The 18,354-nt window shown below is 35.9% G+C and overlaps 1 protein-coding gene across 1 annotated transcript in view; it reads right to left on the bottom strand.

Annotated features, from left to right (window-relative positions):
• Window positions 1-18,354, bottom strand: part of Rb1 (retinoblastoma 1) — a 163,812-nt gene that overhangs the window by 15,102 nt on the left and 130,356 nt on the right. The window contains exons 18-20 of the mRNA XM_005387557.2: window positions 5,647-5,765; window positions 2,535-2,680; window positions 1,729-1,874 (exon numbers count right to left, since the gene is read on the bottom strand). Coding sequence (XP_005387614.2) covers window positions 1,729-1,874; window positions 2,535-2,680; window positions 5,647-5,765 — 411 coding nt within the window. The remainder of the gene's footprint in view (window positions 1-1,728; window positions 1,875-2,534; window positions 2,681-5,646; window positions 5,766-18,354) is intronic.

Genomic DNA, 18,354 nt, shown 5'->3' with positions numbered 1-18,354 from the left:
ATGTCAAAATCAAGAAAATGAGATCCTTTTGCAAGCCACTTTCAGTGAACACTGTAGGTTCTAGGCAGGGAAATTCAGCAAGAAAACTAAATAAAATGTGTTCAGATTGAAAAGAAAAAAGTAAAACTGCCTCTATGCCCAGATGACATGATCTTATGTATAGAAAATCTTACAGGAATCCACCAAAAAACTATCAGAACTAATAAATTCATCAAGGTTCTAGCTAATAACACTATGTAAAACTCAATTACATTTCTGTTTATTTGCAATGTATAATCCAAAATTGAAATTAAGAAAATAATTCCATTTATAATGTTATTAGAAGAATAAAATATTTTGGAATAAATTTAATAAAACAAGTGAAACTGTTGAAAAAAAAATTAAAAAGGTCTAAATGAATGGAAAGATATCTAACGTTCATAAATTAGAAGACTTAAAAAAGTTGTTAAAATGATAATGTTCCTGAAATTAAGCTTTGATTCAATGTAATTTCCTTCAGTCTTCTTTGCAGAAGCTAGAGTCAATCCTAAGATTCATCGGAAGTGCAAGTTTCGTGATAGTTAAGTCAATCTTGAAAAAGAATGAAGTGCGGTGATACCGCCTTATTTGAAAAGACCACTACAAAACTAGAGTAACCAAGGCAGCATTGTCCTGGCAAAAGAACAGCTATACAGATCAACAGAACAGAATTATGAGTCAAGAAATAAACATTTTACATATATAATCAATTAATTTTTCAAAAACTTTCAGTGGGAAAAGAAAAGACTTTTTGAAGAAATAGTGCTATGGAGGAGGTGCTGAAGTATTGCTCAGTCGAGTGCTTGCCTAGCATGTACAAGGCCCTGGGTTCAATCCCCAGCACTACAGAAAACACCAAACAAAAACAAGCTATACACAGTCAAAAAGTGCACTGAATAACTATCCACAACAACAACAAAAAAATGAAGTTGAACCTACACCTCACATTACCTATAAAAAGGATAGCTTAAAATGGATTTAAACCTGCATGTAAGAGGAAAAGATTAGGTAAAAGGCTAATATAATATAGATCAATGTTGCCTAAGGCTGAAGGGGTGAAGCAGAGAGTTTACTCCTAAAGGTTATGGAGTTTCTTTTTGGTGTGATGAAAATGCTCTAAAACTGATTGTGGTCATGGCTGCACACCTCTATGAATACACAGAAAACCTCTGAATTGCACACTTGAAATAAGTAACTTCTACAGTTCACAAAATTATATTAATAAACTGTTATCCCCCCCCCAAGTAGTCCTTTTGACCCATTTTAAGAGAAAAGGAAGATAAATCACTCTGTTTATAAACTAACTTCATCCATCCATCCATCCATTCATTCATTTATTCATTCATTCACTCATTCATAGAACAGGCACTGTTTTTGACCGATTCTTAAATCTCCTATGTTTTCTACACTAAAATGAAATCTAGCTTATTACAACACAAAAAAGCTTATGTCAAACAAGTTCTTCAGTGATTTTTTATAAATAAGAATACTATGTCATTAAATAAGTAGTTACTGAAATATACTCTTAAACTCTAAAGCTTTAATTTTAAAAGGTATAGCAAAAATACAAATGGTAGCCAATAAGTGAATATATACAAAGTATACTAGGCTAATCTAGCTTCTTATTTGAATCCAACCTTTTCTTAAGAAACCAATGCATAATAAATAAATTAGAAGGGAGAAAAAATATGAAGCATTTGAATTTCTTACTTGGTCCAAATGCCTGTCCCTCATCAGCTCATACTCGTTCTGCAGTGTATGCTGGAAAAGGGTCCAGATGATGTGTTCCAGTTCTGGATGGTCAGACAGAAGGCGTGCACACAGAGTGTTTAGTCGGAGATATGCTAACCGGTACACTGTGGAGATAAGGGGGATGAATATGTCTACTTTTAATTTTCAATTACAAATGGATATTTCTCAAATCATTAAACTGTTCTAACCATAATGCTGTTCAGTAACATTTTAATAATACCCTCACCTCTTCCACTGTTTTCCTTATAGGTGAACAGGCACTATTGGAAGCATTTTATATGTATTAAGATACGGGGCTGGGGATTTAGCTCAGCGGCACACCACCTGCCTCGCAAGTATGAGGTCATGAGTTCGATTCCCAGTACCGGAAGAAGACCAAAAAAAAAACAAAAAACGAAACGAAACAAAAACAAGATGCTCCTGCCAGCTTGAACCACTGGTGGTACATGTACGATTGCTCCATTGGGTGGCTTGTATCACTGCTGGTACAAGTGGTACAGTCATGCATGTACCATAGGTGGTTCAAGCTGCCTAGCAATGAAACACATAAATTAAGGGTCAGTTGTGAATGTGTTGATTTATATTTTAACTATGATTATAGGACAGTTTACTGTCATTATCCTTTCCATTTTACAGATGAGGAAATTAAGACATAGAGGTATTAAGTGACTTGCTTAAGGTCACACTTTCTAAGTAAAAGAGCCACGATTTAAACCTAGTCAGCCTGGTTTTAGAATCCATGTTCTTGAAAGTAATCTACTGACCTTTTTTGTAAAAGAGGGAAAGGGAGGTAGATTTCAATGGCTTCTGAGTCTGGAAGGCTGAGGTTGCTTGTGTCTCTATATTTGCAGTAGAATTTCCACGTGCAGTTGAACCTTTTTTCTTTGGCGATCTTATAGGAGAAAGATACCTATATGTATTCAAAGGGAAAGTTTTCATCTGAAGTTTGCTAGAAGTCTCTCTCTCTCTCTCTCTCTCTCTCTCTCTCTCTCTCTCTCACACACACACACACACACACACACACACACACACACACTCACACACACACATTGTACACATACACCCAGACACATATTACCTATTTAATCTGGTATCCTATACCAAATTCTCTGAGCAGGTTATTTTAAGTGTGAACTGGGAAAGATAACTTAATAGGAAAATTATGCTTCTCATCATCATATCTAATTGTATTTTAATAAGTGGCTTTTCCAATGAATTAACTGATTTACTGGGAAAAATAGCTGTACATGAATAATTTTCTGTTTTAATAATTATAATGGGGTTGAGACCAGAAATGACTGGTTTAAAAAAACAAGTTATTAACACCAAATAGTGTTGTAATATGTTTCTGATCATCCTCCTGCTGATTTTGTAATTGACAGCTATGGTTCATATGTATAAGACTTAAATTATACACACACTTCTAAATTACAAAGTACGGAATTTTATGACTTAATACTTCAATTAATATCATCAAGACAGATTACACTTGTGTACTAAATATGCCAGGTATAAATCAAGGCAGGGATATTATCAAATATTATCTCTCAATTTATAGCAATTCTATTGCTCTGTGTTACCCTCTGTTTAACAAAATAATCCACATCTATTTTCTGATTTAGTTTTAATAGCTGAGAAATAACTCTGAGTAAGTTGGATTTGTACCTTACCATGAACATTTCTATTATATATAGTTTACTAACTTGTGCACTAGGAAAAAGGACTTACCCACACAAAGATTTTTATAAGTACCAGTACTCTATTTGGTCTCCTATCCCCTTTGGACTTCCCTAACTGATAATTATACAATGATTTGACTTGAGCAAGGGTTAATCTCCTTTGAATTCTAGATGCAAATGTCCAATTAACTAATGGCTTTCACTACTTTAATCTCAAACTTAATATGGCCAAAGCAGAATGTTGTATTTCTTCCTATCTCAAAAATGGATCAACATTACATCTAGTATTTTAAAGTCAAAAAATTCAAGTTGTTGAATTTTGGGTGGATTTTTTTTTTTTTTTTTTGTATTTGAATTGAGCCCTGGGGCTGAACTATATCCCCAGCCACTTTTCAGTTTTTTAAATTTTGAGATAAGTTGCTAAGTTGCCCAGTCTGGGCTCAAACTTGTGATCCTTTTGCCTCAGCTTCTCGCAGTGCTGGGATTACACGTGGTTCTCCCCAAATTTCCCCCATCTCAAAGAATGGCTTCATATTATATATAGTATTTTAAAGTTAAAAAAAATAAAAACCTCAAGAATTACATCTTAATTTCTACATTTTCCCAGTTCCTCAAATCTGATGTAAAACCTATTAAATTAAATCTATCTCTAATCTTTCACTGTATCTTTAATGTTGTGTCTTAGACCAAGGCATCTACCCACTTATTTTCTTGTGCTGATCTTTTCTCTCCCCAAAATCCATCTGGACCTTCAAACAATATTAGAGAGAGGTCAATGAAAAATAGAAATTATAGCAAACTGCATCCTTGCTTAAATGGTTGCCCACTCCCCTTATAAAATCCAAATTCTTTACTACGTCCAATAGGAAACTATAAAATCTAGCCCCAGGATGTGTCTCCAGACCTCATCTTGTACCACTATCCTCTTGCTCATGATACCCTTTGTAGTCCTCAAACAAGCCAACTTCTGTTGTTCTAAAACATGAGTTTTGCCTGGCTAGCATCCACTTGTCCTTTAGGTCAAAATATTACTTCATCAGAAAAAAGACAGTGTTGTTAAATATTTTATCATCCTCTCAGCTTCTGACTTTCATATCACTCTGTTCATTTAATTTATAAAACTTATTATAATCTAAAATCAACTTATATATTAGTTTACTTGTTTACTGGTTCCTCCTCCAGAATGTAAAACTCTATGAGCAGAAGGACCCAGACCATTTTATTTCGGTCTTCCTGGCACTTAATGGATTAACTATACATTAAATTAAAGAAAAAAATAAGGCTTGACTTATTTATATAAAGGTGTTACCTACCAAACAAATGAACAGAGATTCTACATGAATGTAGAAATACTGGGAATACAAGTTAGCACTGCATGACATCTCTGGAAAATGGTCTCTGTACTACTCACAGAATACTGTAATGCCAATTCCTACATAGAACTAAATAGAAACATAACAATAAGCACATTTCTACAAAAGGTAGCATAGCCAGGGTGATTAACAACATGGACTTTGGGGGCAGACTGCTTGGTTAGATTTCTGTTGACCCTAGGCAAGTTACTTTATTTCTGTAATTCTCATTCTACAGATACCTAAAGAGGTAACTACTGCCTTATAGAGGTGGTATGAAGGTTAAATGAAAAACATGAATCTAAGATATGGAAGTAACTGCCCAGAACACAGTGAGACCTCAAAAATGTTAGCTACGTTTTCTCTCCCACTGTCATTATCATGTACTAACTGTGTTGATCCACAGTCTACACTTCTCCCTAGATTTATCTTATGTTCCCTCCAGATGAACTGATGTACACTGTGGACAATGCGCCTGACCTTCTTAGCTGTTATGGGTACATAACATTTCTGGCTCTTGAAGCACTATTCTGTCTCCTCTCTTCAATTTTCATGTTGAAATCTTATTTTGCTATGAAAACCTCCCCTCCTCGTACCAATTCCATGTGATTCAGTAGCACTTTGTATTCCTTTACATGACTTTATTTAGGTCATACATCTTACTGGTTCCTCCTCCAGAATGTAAAACTCTATGAACAGGAAGGACCCAGATTCTTAAAACGGAGGAACAATGTCTTATGCAAAAATTCAGTCCTCTACAATTTCTACATGGTGCCTTGCATGACCCTTATGCTCAAAATCAGCTTTTAGTTTGACTAGGTAAGATAATATTATATCCTACTTACATATCAGCTGCAGTGTGATTATTTTGGAGAGGAAGGTTGAGAGGACAGGCAGATTCAAGGTGGTCAGCTGGTCCTTCTCGATCCTTTGACTGTTTAATAAGATCAAATAAAGGGGAATCCTATATGAAAGAAGATGATATTAAAACAATATTAGGATACTTTTCTCATATGCATATCGAAATCATATAGGTTGACATGGTGAACACCATGAAATCTAGGCACAATTGACAAAGTCAGAATCAGACCCTTTTCTCCACTTCCAGTTGACAATTTTGTAATAAACACAAAAGGGTAGGAAAATATACAAACTTAAATGCTTACACAGGTTGAATATCCTTTTTTGTTTCCAGATTGAGTATACTTTGTCTGAATATTTGGGACCGAAAGTATTTTGAATTTTTAAAAATATTTGCTAGGAATTGGACCGAAGTTTAAACACAAAATGCATTTATGATTTATATACACCTTACACACATAGTCTGAAGGTAATTTTCACAATACTTTTAGCTGTATTTGGACTGTTACCTATCACATAGGTAGTATCATGTTTGAATTCAAAAAGTTTCAGATTTTTGGCTAAAGATAAGCAGTGCAGTGGCAGAGTGCTGCTTAGCATGTGCAAAGCCCTGAGCTTAATCCTCAGCACCCAACCTGCCCCCAAATTAAATTTTAAAACATTCAGATTTCAGTTTCAGGTTGGGGATGCTCAACCTGTTTTCAAAAAGAAGGTGGAAGTTAAAGAACAGACAGAGAGAAGACCCAATGACTCTAAATAATAAAACATATGAGAACTTAATAAAACTAAAACACAGTAAAATATAGTTTATATACAGTTTATATCTAGATGACCCCAAGAGCCTTATGCTTTCACAGGTGGGCCTTTCAGAAGGTGACTGGGTAACAGGGCTTAGAGCTGACTTGCTATTGAAAGGCGAGGCTGGTTGGAAGAGGTGGGCCACAGGAGGTGGCCCTGGAAGGGTCTGTCTGCTACCCTCACTCCTCCCTTCACTCTCTGCTTCCTGTCTACTACAGGAGAGCCTGGGCAGCTCTCCTCTGCCATGCCATGTGGCCTCAGCACCAACCATGCAAGGGTCGCAATTTCTAAAATGTGACCTAAAATACAGTAAATCTCTTAAACTGTGGTTGATATTGTATCTCAATGACAAGGAAAATTAACTGTTAATACTACATTGTTTTATTCACAAAGATAACTAGTTCTTTGAAATAAAGAATAAAAATACACAAAACTCCAGTCCAACTGATCAAGAGAAAAGACAGATAAACAGTATTAAGAATGAAAAGTGGTTTTGAAATTCTCTATTGTTTTTACTGGTTTTTTTGTTGTTGTTGTTTTGTTGTCTTGGTTGTTGTTGTTTTCTCTTTAAAATAAAAACCTAAAATAAACAATGAAAAGTAGGGCACAACTGCAAAGATTAGACAGATAATAGCAGACTGTTACAAGTAATTTCTTATCAATAATTTGGAAAACACGCCATGTGGGAAAATACTATAAAAATATAAACTATCAACACTCAAAAAAAAATAGTATAGCCTTAATAGTCTTACAACTATTGAAGAATCTGAATCAGTAATTTATAATCTCTGCACTCAGAAAACAAAAACCTTTTTGATTTTGCCAGGGATTCTACCAAAAATTCAGTGGACAAATAATCTCAGTTTTACTTAAAACTTTCTAGAATAGAGTAATTAGAAGAACTTTTTATCACATTTTATGAAGTTAGTATATCACTGATATTAAAATTGTCAAAGACATCACAAAAATGTAGATTCCAACCCATTTTTACTCATGAACAGTGATACAAAAAGTCCTAATCAAGAAGTATTAGCAGTCTGAATTAGTAGTGTTAAAAAAAGAAAATTCATAACTACTAAGTTGAACTTATATTCATAAGATTTGGTCAGCATTAGAAAACCTGTACTGCAATTCACATCAATAATAAATCTAAGGTGAAAAAGCTTATCAAGATCGAAGCAGAAAAAGCTCTTATTTAAAACCTCATTTTTATTGTACTATAAAAAATCCTCAGTATGGTCAGGTGTGGTCAACCCCAGCACCTGGGAAGCTGAGGCAGGAGGATTGCCTTGAGTTAAAGGCTAGCCTAGACTACATAGTTCAGGACCAGCCTGACCTATGTAGTGAGACCCTGTCTCAAAAAAAAAAAAAAAACCCTCAGTAGACCAGGAACAGAAGGACATTTTCTAGTTTAGTAACTGGCATCTACAAGCAAAATACCCACAGCAAAGGTCACATATAATGATTAAAACATTAAAGGCATTCCCTTAGAAAGCACACACACAAGAGTTATGCCCATGTCTATTCAGTACTGTACTTGAAGTCTCATTCAGTTCAATTAAACAAGGAAAGGAAATAAAAGGTCAAAACACGGGATGAGAGAAACAACAAAAACATCATCAGCCACAGATGATTTGACAGTATAAGAAACTCAAAAGAATCTATAGAGAAATTATTAGGATAAGAAACATGAGAAAGGACTGCTCTTATGATGTCAATACAAAACTATTTATATTTCTATGTAGCCCAAAAGTTTAAAAGTGTAATTTTGAAAATATCATTTATAAAAATAAGACTAAGTAAAAACTGTTAGAAATACTGATTCAAAAACATAATTTTCTAGAGGTGATTCCCTATAGGGTATAGGATGGATTCCATAAAAAGGGAGAGAATTTCTCATGGGTACACTGAGAAAGACAGAAAAACCAAATGGATTTATATAAAAAGTAGAAGTAGAGCATCACTAAGTAAAAAAATAGAAAACAGTGTAGAATATAAGTACATTTTTAAAATATATGAATAACAGTATATTCAATGAAGTGCTGGAAAACCAGCTAGCAATTTTTAAAAAACAAGATCATTACACTTTCATGAAATACAAAAAAACAATTTCTTGTGTTAAAAAAAACTATAAAAGTATTAGAATTAAATACAGGAGAAGATCATTTTAATGTCTACCTTTGTAGTTTTGATGAAAACCCAAATTCATGTTGAAAAAGACAAACAGATGTGCAAGCATGCAAACTGAAAACTTCTATATGACAAAACCACATGTTAAACGAGATCTTTAAAAGGTAAACAATACAGTTAAGATGGCAAATTGAACGCGTACACTAACTCCTGCTCTCTCTACCCCACTAAATGGGGAGTCAATGAACTCATTTTAACGGATTTAAACCTAATGAAAAAAGGGATCGAGACAAAATGATCAGATAAAAAAATTTTAAAGCTGTAAAGTAGATTGAAAAGTGGTAAGTTGTTCAGTGATGAACAAAGCTGGATGGGAAAACCAGCAGCAGAGAAAGGCAACAGGCAAACTAAATGAACTCTTGACCCTTCAAAAGTGAGGCGATAATAATGGATACCTGGGAGTGAGGGGGGGATTAACAACAGAAGGGGTGGTTGGAAGTCTACTCAAGAAAAAGCATGAAGTCTAGAGATTGCCCTTTTTTCCTCTCTTCACTGCTGGGAAAAATACATACGTTTACTCTTCAAAAAGTGTACAACTGCCGGGGATATAGCTCAGTGGCACAAGCACCCGCCTGGCAAGCATAAAGTCCTGAGTTCGATTTCCGGTACCAAAAAAAAAAAAAAAAAAGTCTACAACAGCATTTTCTGGACTAGGAAATTCAGTACCACTAGGAACTAGGAACAGCATTCCTGATGCATTCTGGGGAGGTGCACCCACACTGACAATGACAGGATTAAGGACACGTTCATGGAATGGTGACTGTATATCCTAGACTGCTGCTTTTCTCCACATCCAGTATTTCCAGCCACGATCAGATCCTCCAGGCAGGAAATCAGAAGAGTCAGAGCTCAGTAATATGGATAATATCAGAGAAAAGACCTAAAAATACCAAATGATGGGGTTTGAAAGGAATTGTCCCAGCGAAGCCACCATGCAAGTAAGTTTACAAACCCTGCTCAGTTATTCAGAGATTCTAGCTACTTTTTACTGATTGCTGAATGTTTAAGTCTTTTCTGACCTTTCAGCAATTTGACATGATTATTTTATTTGAGTCACTTGGATATATACAGGTATGTGTTAAAAATGTTCTCTCTCAACTTTCAGGAAAAAAACTGTCTTTACCACTTATTTTTCTCTCTCTAGATATCAAGTAGATACTTGATATATTTTAAATGGAGACGTGAAAATCATACAGTCATCATTGTATGCGTCACTGTAAAAGTTCTATGGTTGTCAACTTTTTTTCAGCCCCAGTTGGCCAATAAAAAATAAGCTACCATTTGTAATAATGTCTAACCACAGAAAGAATTCTCCAGTTCCTAACACCATGCCTAACACCTAACCACGGCGTTAGGCATGGGTTACCTCCTATGGAGTAATCACAAGGGTGAAAACATGATTTGGAAGGAGACTCTACAACCACTATAATGTAGTTTTTATCGCCAAAGCATTCTTTCCCATAACTAGGGGCACTTTCTAGAAGCACTCTGAAGGGCAATCTAAGTAATGCCTTTCACTTGAGTAAATTAATGCTAACAACACCCCACACATTCATTCCAGCCAATGCATCGTAGTATTATACTAAGTGTTTCACATCTTCTAGCCATTAATGGCCCGAATACCCTTATTTAGCTAAAGTAGTGCGGGCATAAACCCACATATGTTCACCAGCAGTGGCCTACTCTCATATTTCTCTTAATGACATTTTAGGAGACCCTGAGTCCTCACAAAAACGTGCAATTGATAGGACGTACATGTACTAAAATCAACTCGGTCCAACCTAGGCAAAGCTACTCATAAAAGAAGGACACATATGTCATATCCAGCTTCCCTGCTCTTTTCCTAATAGGAGCTAAAGTTGTCTCCCAAATCCTAGCCACTTCCATCCCAAGACTCAAAGAAAAATAGTTAATACTTTCCAGGACATCTGGCTTTAGTTTTCAACTGTTTTATAATGTAAACTCCTACTTTCTGACATGCCTGCAACTTATTTGCAGGGCAGAGTCCCTCAGGAAACTTTCTAAACACACAAGCCAGGATTCCCTTTAAACTCCCTACCCCAAAGATTTTAATCTACTCAGGAAGCGAGAACACCTGCATTTAAAAAAAGTTCCTGAGCAGCTCTATCTTCTGTCTCCCTCCTACCCTATCTCTCTACCTCTCTACCTCTCTCACATCCCTCCCTCACCCCCTCGAGAACTATTAACTGTATTTTTCCAATTCTGATACAAATTTCTGAAAAGTGATTCACTATCCTTAAATAGCAATATTGTAACAGCTCTATATCCTGTTTTCTTAGGTTTCAAAAGCTTCCTTTCAAACTTTTCCCAAATTCTATTTACTAACAATAATTCAGGCAAATTTGAGTTCTGTCAGGTGTAAAAAGAACAGTTTCTATTATGAATCTCAATTCCCTAACACATAATGAATACAGACATTCTCTGTTTAATGACCAAGTTTCATTCCTATGATTAGGTGGGGTTTTTTTTGCTGTTGTTTTTTCTTTTTTTTTTGAGACAGTGTATTATGTAGTTCAGGTTGGCCTTAAACTCACTATGTAGCCCAGGCTGGCCTCACACTCAAGGCAATCCTCCTGCCTCAGCCTCCCAAGTGCTGGGACTACAGGCGTGTGCCACCATGCCTGGTCTATAATTAGCCTGTTAAGTGAGGAATTGTATATTACAGTATGTACATTACAATATTCAGAACGAAGAAACTGTCGAAACTCCATGACTTTGCTTTTATCTGCGTAACTCTGACATGCAATACTGTAATATATAACAGATCATTGTACTGTATAGCATAATCAGCAAAAATGACAGTACTGTGTAAACAAGGTGTATGGTACGAAAAAAGACAGTAAGGATCTATAAACACAATGTACAGAATTGTACCCAAACAAGGGACGTTGTAAGTCTGAGGAGTGGGTTGTAAGTCTGAACACCTGCTAAAAAGGTAGGTCATTAAACAAGGAATGTTTGTACTCAGGAATTATTTCTAGGATGTTAACATACAGCATAGCCGTATTATGGGTTAAACTAAACAGGAAAACACAAACAAGAAAAATGAGGATATAATGTGCTTTCTAACTGACAATGAATGACAATTGTAGCAGCCTGCCTCCAGGTTCATTCCAATACTGACACTGGTTATTTATGGCCTTATATAGACTGCTCCTGTACTTAGTCTATGCGGCTGAGGTATATGGCAAAAGTGACAGCAGGTCTCTTCAGAGATAAGCATATTAAACACTTGCAGTTACCATCTTGGGCACTCCTTCTCTTTAGAATCTCTTTCTCTGGGAAGAAGCAGCTGCCATTTCTCCCCCGGAGAAATCTCCGGGGGCCCAGGTAGCAATGAACTGAAGCCTGTGTCCACTGGCCACTGAAGAACAGAGAGCTGCCAGCAAGCATGGGAGTGAACCTGCAAGCTGATTCTCCAACCCTAGGAAGGTCTTAAAACCACTGAAGAGCTGGCTGACAAATGAAGGCTCTCTCATGAGAAAACCCGAGCCAAAACCACATTACTAAGCCGCTCCCAGATTCCTGACCTTCAAGGTTGTGTAAGAAACATTTGTTGTTTTAAGTTGGTAGTAGCTAACACTTCAACAGATAACTCATACAGGAGCTGATGTTTAAAAAAAAAAAAAAAAACTATGGAAAAAAGCTTTAATGGAAGATTTAACTTTTGAAAGTGAAATATATATATTTCTGCCTGTAATACTGTTTCCATATATATATTTCTGCCTGTAATACTGTTTCCATATATATATATTTCTGCCTGTAATACTGTTTCAAGCTGCCACCAGGATTCAGGTGGCAGTTTTCTCCTAGATTCAGGCAAGCTGTCTCATGTCATTACTTATTTCCTCAAATTAACCATGAGCAAAATTGTTCTTTGTACAACATTTCACTCTGTTTTGCTACTTAATCCTGTGAAGGAAATCAGACTCTGTCAGTAAAATTAGCATAAATCTCACTAAACAAATAATGCTGATAGAAAAAGTAGAAGCCATATGAGTATTCTAAATGATCTTTCATAATCAGCGTACATTTCTGAAGCAAGCATGAAATACTCCAGAAAGTAAAAGACATCAAGGTTACGAAGTAGTAGTGCTCCTGTAAGACATTATCTAAGTAAGCATAAGGTCTCCAGTGCTAGTAGGAAAATTAACAATAGTGGAAGTGGAAGGCAGGAATTGCTATTGTTTTCTAGGTACTTTAAGGATTATCTGACCTACAATACAGGAAATGTTTTTTTTTTACTATCCTAAGCCAAATTCTACGATTGTTCTAAGACTGTTTTGTCTTGTGAAAGAAAACTAAAATAGAAAATAGAAAAAAAAAAATAGCCTTGACCTTTCTGATAGTTCTTTTCCATTTTATTTCACTGGTCCTTCAATACTGATATTCCTTTTGCCTATATATGCTGGTTGAGCCACAATCATGACTCTAACTATATTTGTATTACTGTAAAATCTACATTTCTGACTAAAACTTCTTTTTAAAGTTTGATCCATACTTCCAATTGGATATAAAGATCTCCTCCAGGTAGATGTATCACAAACATCTCAAATATAACATGTTCAAACATTGACATAAACTCATTACCTTTATCACTAATCATTTATGATTCCTTCAATATTTTCCTTGGTTAACTGTGTGATCCACCACCTAATCTCCTATCTCTCTGCAAATCTTAGAATTACCATTAGTTATCCTTAATTATTTCTAGGTTTCTAATATTTTGATTTATCCTTTTAATTTTAACATATTTGTGTTTTTATTTAAAGCTGTCTTCTTGTAGATAGCATAGATTTGGGTCTCACTTTTTATATACTCTGATCATGTAGCATTTAATTGGGCTACTTAAAATATTCTCATTTAATACAATTATTAATGTGGTTGGCTTAAATCCTGTATCTCATCTCATCTCTTCTTTTTTGCCCTATTCAATAAAGGTACAAAAGCAAGCCAATGGAGAAAGGATCACCATTACAGCATGGTGGCAGATACGTGAACCTCCACCTTCTGCCCGGGTCAGGTGGTTGAGCATCCCCTACTGGTGTGAGGTGCGGTGGATCTCCCAACTGCCTGTCCTCTACTGCCCTAACATCTCTGGTCTAGGAAGAGGAGCTGTAGGCCTGTGGGGTCAAACACACACCTGGCCAGGCTCTTTGTTGTGGCTGGGTTGCTGCCTTCACCTGCCTCTGGGCTTCCTGCTGGAAAAGGGACTCTGAGGAGTCTTGAGATTGTTGGGAAAAGCACCTGAAGCAGATCCATTCCTCGCAGAATAACAGTAAAATACTATGTTAAAAAAAATTGTTCTCTTTTATTATTAAGACTGAATCCCAAAACTGATTCACTGAAGTAGGATTTTAAAATTTCAAGGTTTCAATTTATAATATGATGAAATGCAAAGTCATTATTGAGAGATCACTCCTCATTATCAAGATCTTTAAGATTATATTTTCTTGTAACCTTTAAATAAATATTGATGCAATAAAGACTAAAGTCTTAAGACATGACCCCTTCTCAAGAAAGGGTCTCAAAGATGATGAAGGGAATAAATGTGAATGAGCCAAACTACACATTTTCCTAGTCCTCATAAATAATTTCCAAAGATATCATTCTTCAGGGGAAAATGTATTTTGGTTAATAGTAGAACAAAACAGTGAAAGAGGTTATCAAGTAGAATTAAGCTGTTGTTAAGGATTTAAAGTGTTTCACACTAGTAGTTTAAAATAATTTAATTTAAATACAATCTATTCTACTTATTTAAGGCTTATTTACTGGTAGAAATCTTCTCAACAAAAATTTTTTGCGAGGTTCATCTCCAGTAGGTTCTGAGGGAATCCCTGCAAAAGCCCTCTCTACATACACTAGAAAGCAAGGAAACAGATTCCCAACTCTCTCCCTCAACTACTATGCATCTTACCTAAAACTTTTACTGTTTTTGACCAAAACCTGTTTTAAAATTTATAGTTAGCAAATCTAAACGATCTTAAATGTTTTAAAACATGAAAGTATGTTTTCCTGTTTTCTAAATTTACCTAAGTATGTATACTTTCTTAAATAGAAAAACACATAGCATTTTTTCAAAAAGAGTAAAGTCTACAGAAAGTGAATGGATTTCTAACTAATTATACTCAAAAAATGTCATAAGAGTACTCAGGTTTTCATTTACATGTATGTTCATGTCAGAAATTAACTATTTCATTTCTCCTAATGTTTAAAATAGGTAAGTGGTTAAAAATCACTGAGAAATTTATGGTAAGAAACAGTTTAAAAGATACAGAAGAATGTGTCTTTATCTAAGAACACATTAGAGAAAAAGCAGTGTCCTTTTCAAATCTTAAAGATATCATTCTGATTTCAACTATGCAAGCAGAACAGCACAGACTAAAATTACACGTGGAAAATTATAAACAGCTGGTTAGTTAGAGTACTAGGGTAGGGTTATCTTTTTTCCTTCTCATTTTATTTAACTTCTCTTATTAATGCTTTTTAAGAGCATTAATGGTTTATCTTTCCTACATTATAAATTTAAATTTTATTTCTGGAGAAAATTAAGTAACAAAGAAACAATGGGTTTATGTCACATTCTCCTACAAAACTGCGCAGTGACTTAGTGAAAGGTGAAGTCAGGGTTCTAGGCAGTAGTGTTCAATGATAGTTATGTGTCAGAGCAGGGGAGTAAGGCCAATGACTGTCTCTCTAAAAGACAGACACAGAACCTTAAGTAGGTCCAGGAGTAGGGTATCACGTCATCATGGAGAAAACGCAAATAGCATATAAGTACACTGAGGAGACTGGATGTTCATCCAGCATAGGTAGAACAGAAGAAAGATGTAACAGATCCCTGAAATCAGGAAAAGTAAACTCAGAATAAAGTTTAGTCCTTTAAAGTAATGGAGTGCTAGCCAGAGCACCAGAGTAAATGCATGAACATAACCACTGAACAGGGAAAACGAAGTCGGGTAGAATCTGACTTGAAAAGATTCCACTGACCTGGGCTCCTTTTAATGCAAGTCAGCTATACTCTAAAGTAGTTTGAGGACACTGTCAAGCAGCCAAAAACAAAGCAAAAAAACCAAAAAAACAAAAAAAAACTTTTGTAGTTTATGAGGTGTCATGCAAAACAGGTATCAAGAATAGATAAACAGTTTTATCAAGTGGAAACGCTATTTATTATTTCCAATTTCCATTGCAATCTTGGAGAAATGAACCTAGCAAGGGAATTTATGGGAGATGAGAATAGAAATACCGATTGGGAAAGGCCTTTTAAAAATGTTGATCAGTTCAAGTTAATTTTCCTGAGAGATCCATATGACTCATTCCTTCATTTCTTTCAAGTCTCTGTTGAAATGTAAGACCTTCTTCCAACACAGGACAGAACAGCCCACTCTTCTTTTTCCTCCTAACTGTGTTTTTCTTCACAGAATTAACATCACACAACCAAGTTTAAAACTGCTTATGTACTGACTAATTGTCTCCTCCACATAAAATATAAAGTCAGTGATTTTGTTTTATTCATTGTTTTCCCACTACTAGGACAGCATTTGGTATGCAGTTGACATTTAATCAATACTACTGAGTAAAGAAGTATCACTGGACTGAGAGATGAATTAGTAATAAACAGAAAAGGTATTTCAGCACTGGGAATCAAACCCAAGGCACTGTCCAATGGGTTACACTCTCAGTCTAGCAGGAAAAAAATTTTTAAGTTCTTCCCCCATTTTCCTATAATGACAAAGACAACGATCCAGCAACTTTTTTTGAACTGGTCAAAAGTATCCACCTCTGTTTAACTAAAACTACAACAAAAGGCCAGGTCTTAAAACACAGCCTTTTGTAGGGGAAGTCTTTCCGGTCCTTTGTTTCTGTCCTTCTGAGGCAGTGATGGCAACATCTGCTATTGATGGGGAATCAACACATGTTCCAAGAATTTCAATCAGTTAATTAAAACAATCATACTAGCAAAACTAATAAAGGAAATGACCATGGAAATTTTGTACTGGGAATGGATGACAGGTGGGCTGGAACTTTACTAGTAATTCTTCTACACTTTAGAGAATCTGTATTTATTAATAAATCAGTCTCTTTCTTTGAACTCTAATTGGGTTAAGAGCAAAATATCTATATGAATGCCTAAAGTCAAAACATTTCTGATTTTAAATGCATTTGTAATAATGTTCACAGAACTAGATCTTAAAAACATCTGTCATCTGTAAAATACAATAAATTCTAAACTAATACTGTCATTTTTATTTTGAAGATAAAAACTTTAAAAAGAAATATTAAATTTGGATACTGAAAACAGAACTACTTCTAAGAACAAAAATGATATGCTTGTTCAGATCCTTTCCCCATTTTTGGGAAGGATTGTTAATTTTTATTAGCTTGCTCTAACTTGTTTCTCTCTACAAAGAAATGTGCCATTTAAATGCTATATAAAAGGTGATATCATCAACTGATATTTTCTTTCTGCTTTATGGTAGTGCTACAGAAAACTAGTAAAAGTTGTATCTTTTTCTTTAAAACTTCATACTTCAAGTGATTCTTAAAAGACTTTTCTACTCTGTTATTTTTAACTTTTACTTTATTGTTATTATTTGTTTTTCTGGGTGCAGGGGATCAAACCCAGTACCCTGCACATGCTAGGCAAGTGTTAACCACAGTGCTACACCCTAGTCATACTGTTATTTTTTTAAAATGCACTCCTTTTTTCCCCCAGAACTTTCAGAGTCACTGTTTTTAATGCAGTAATTTTAATTAAAATTACTTCTATACCTAGAGTTAATTTTGGTATAAGGGATAAATCCGACTTCTCTTTTCTTCCCAACTGCTATCCTGAAGAACTACAGTTAGTGAATTATCTCTATTTTCTATTAATACAAAGTGCTAAAATTATCATACATCAATTCCCCTCTATTCTACGTCTTTATGGTCCATTTCTCATAACTAATGCAAATTAACCAAGACAACTACGCAGTTTTGACCTATTAAAAATCTGATAATTGCAGTCTGCAACTGCTCTGACTGGCCCGAGTCTGGCTCCTGTGCACGTCCTGAACTGACTAAGAAGTAGAACCAGGCGGGTTGCGACCCACTCCCACCACCATGGTTCCCAGCTGTAAGTCATGGCAAGAGCCAGGTATTTCCCATCTACTTCCTGGGAGCAGAGTAGGCAACCCAGGACCCTGCCACCATTAAAGTCTGAGTCTCTGCCCTCCGTGCACCCATGGCAGACAGGAGGTCCTCACTCAGAAGGCCCAGGGACTGCTCTCACTGTTCGCATGTGGGCTCTCCCTGCGTGTGCCCTGCGCCAAGTGAGCGAGCGCTCTAAGAGCTGCTGGTCCAGCAGTTTGAATCCGTGCTTTACCTATGCCCGCAACCCCATGCGGGGGTCGCGGGCATAGGCAGTCTTGTGATTGCTGTCCATTTGGCCCGCATCTAGTTCCTGTATGTGTCCTGAATGGACTGGAGACACAGAATCAGGTGGTTCACAAACTGTTGACCCTGCAGTTCGTGTCTGGGTTTTCCCTGTACCCTGAACTGCCTGGGGACATAGGTCCACTGGACCTGGATTGTCACACCAGTGCAACCCGAGTCTGGGCCGTGCACATGCCCTGAACTACACGGGGATGCTGGATCAGACTGTCTGCCATCAGCTGACAACAATGCCAGCGTCTGAGACCTGG

Source organism: Chinchilla lanigera, unplaced genomic scaffold, assembly GCF_000276665.1.
Source record: "Chinchilla lanigera isolate Chin_1 unplaced genomic scaffold, ChiLan1.0 scaffold00030, whole genome shotgun sequence".
Taxonomy (NCBI): domain Eukaryota; kingdom Metazoa; phylum Chordata; class Mammalia; order Rodentia; family Chinchillidae; genus Chinchilla; species Chinchilla lanigera.
This window is presented reverse-complemented; position numbering and strand designations above follow the sequence as displayed.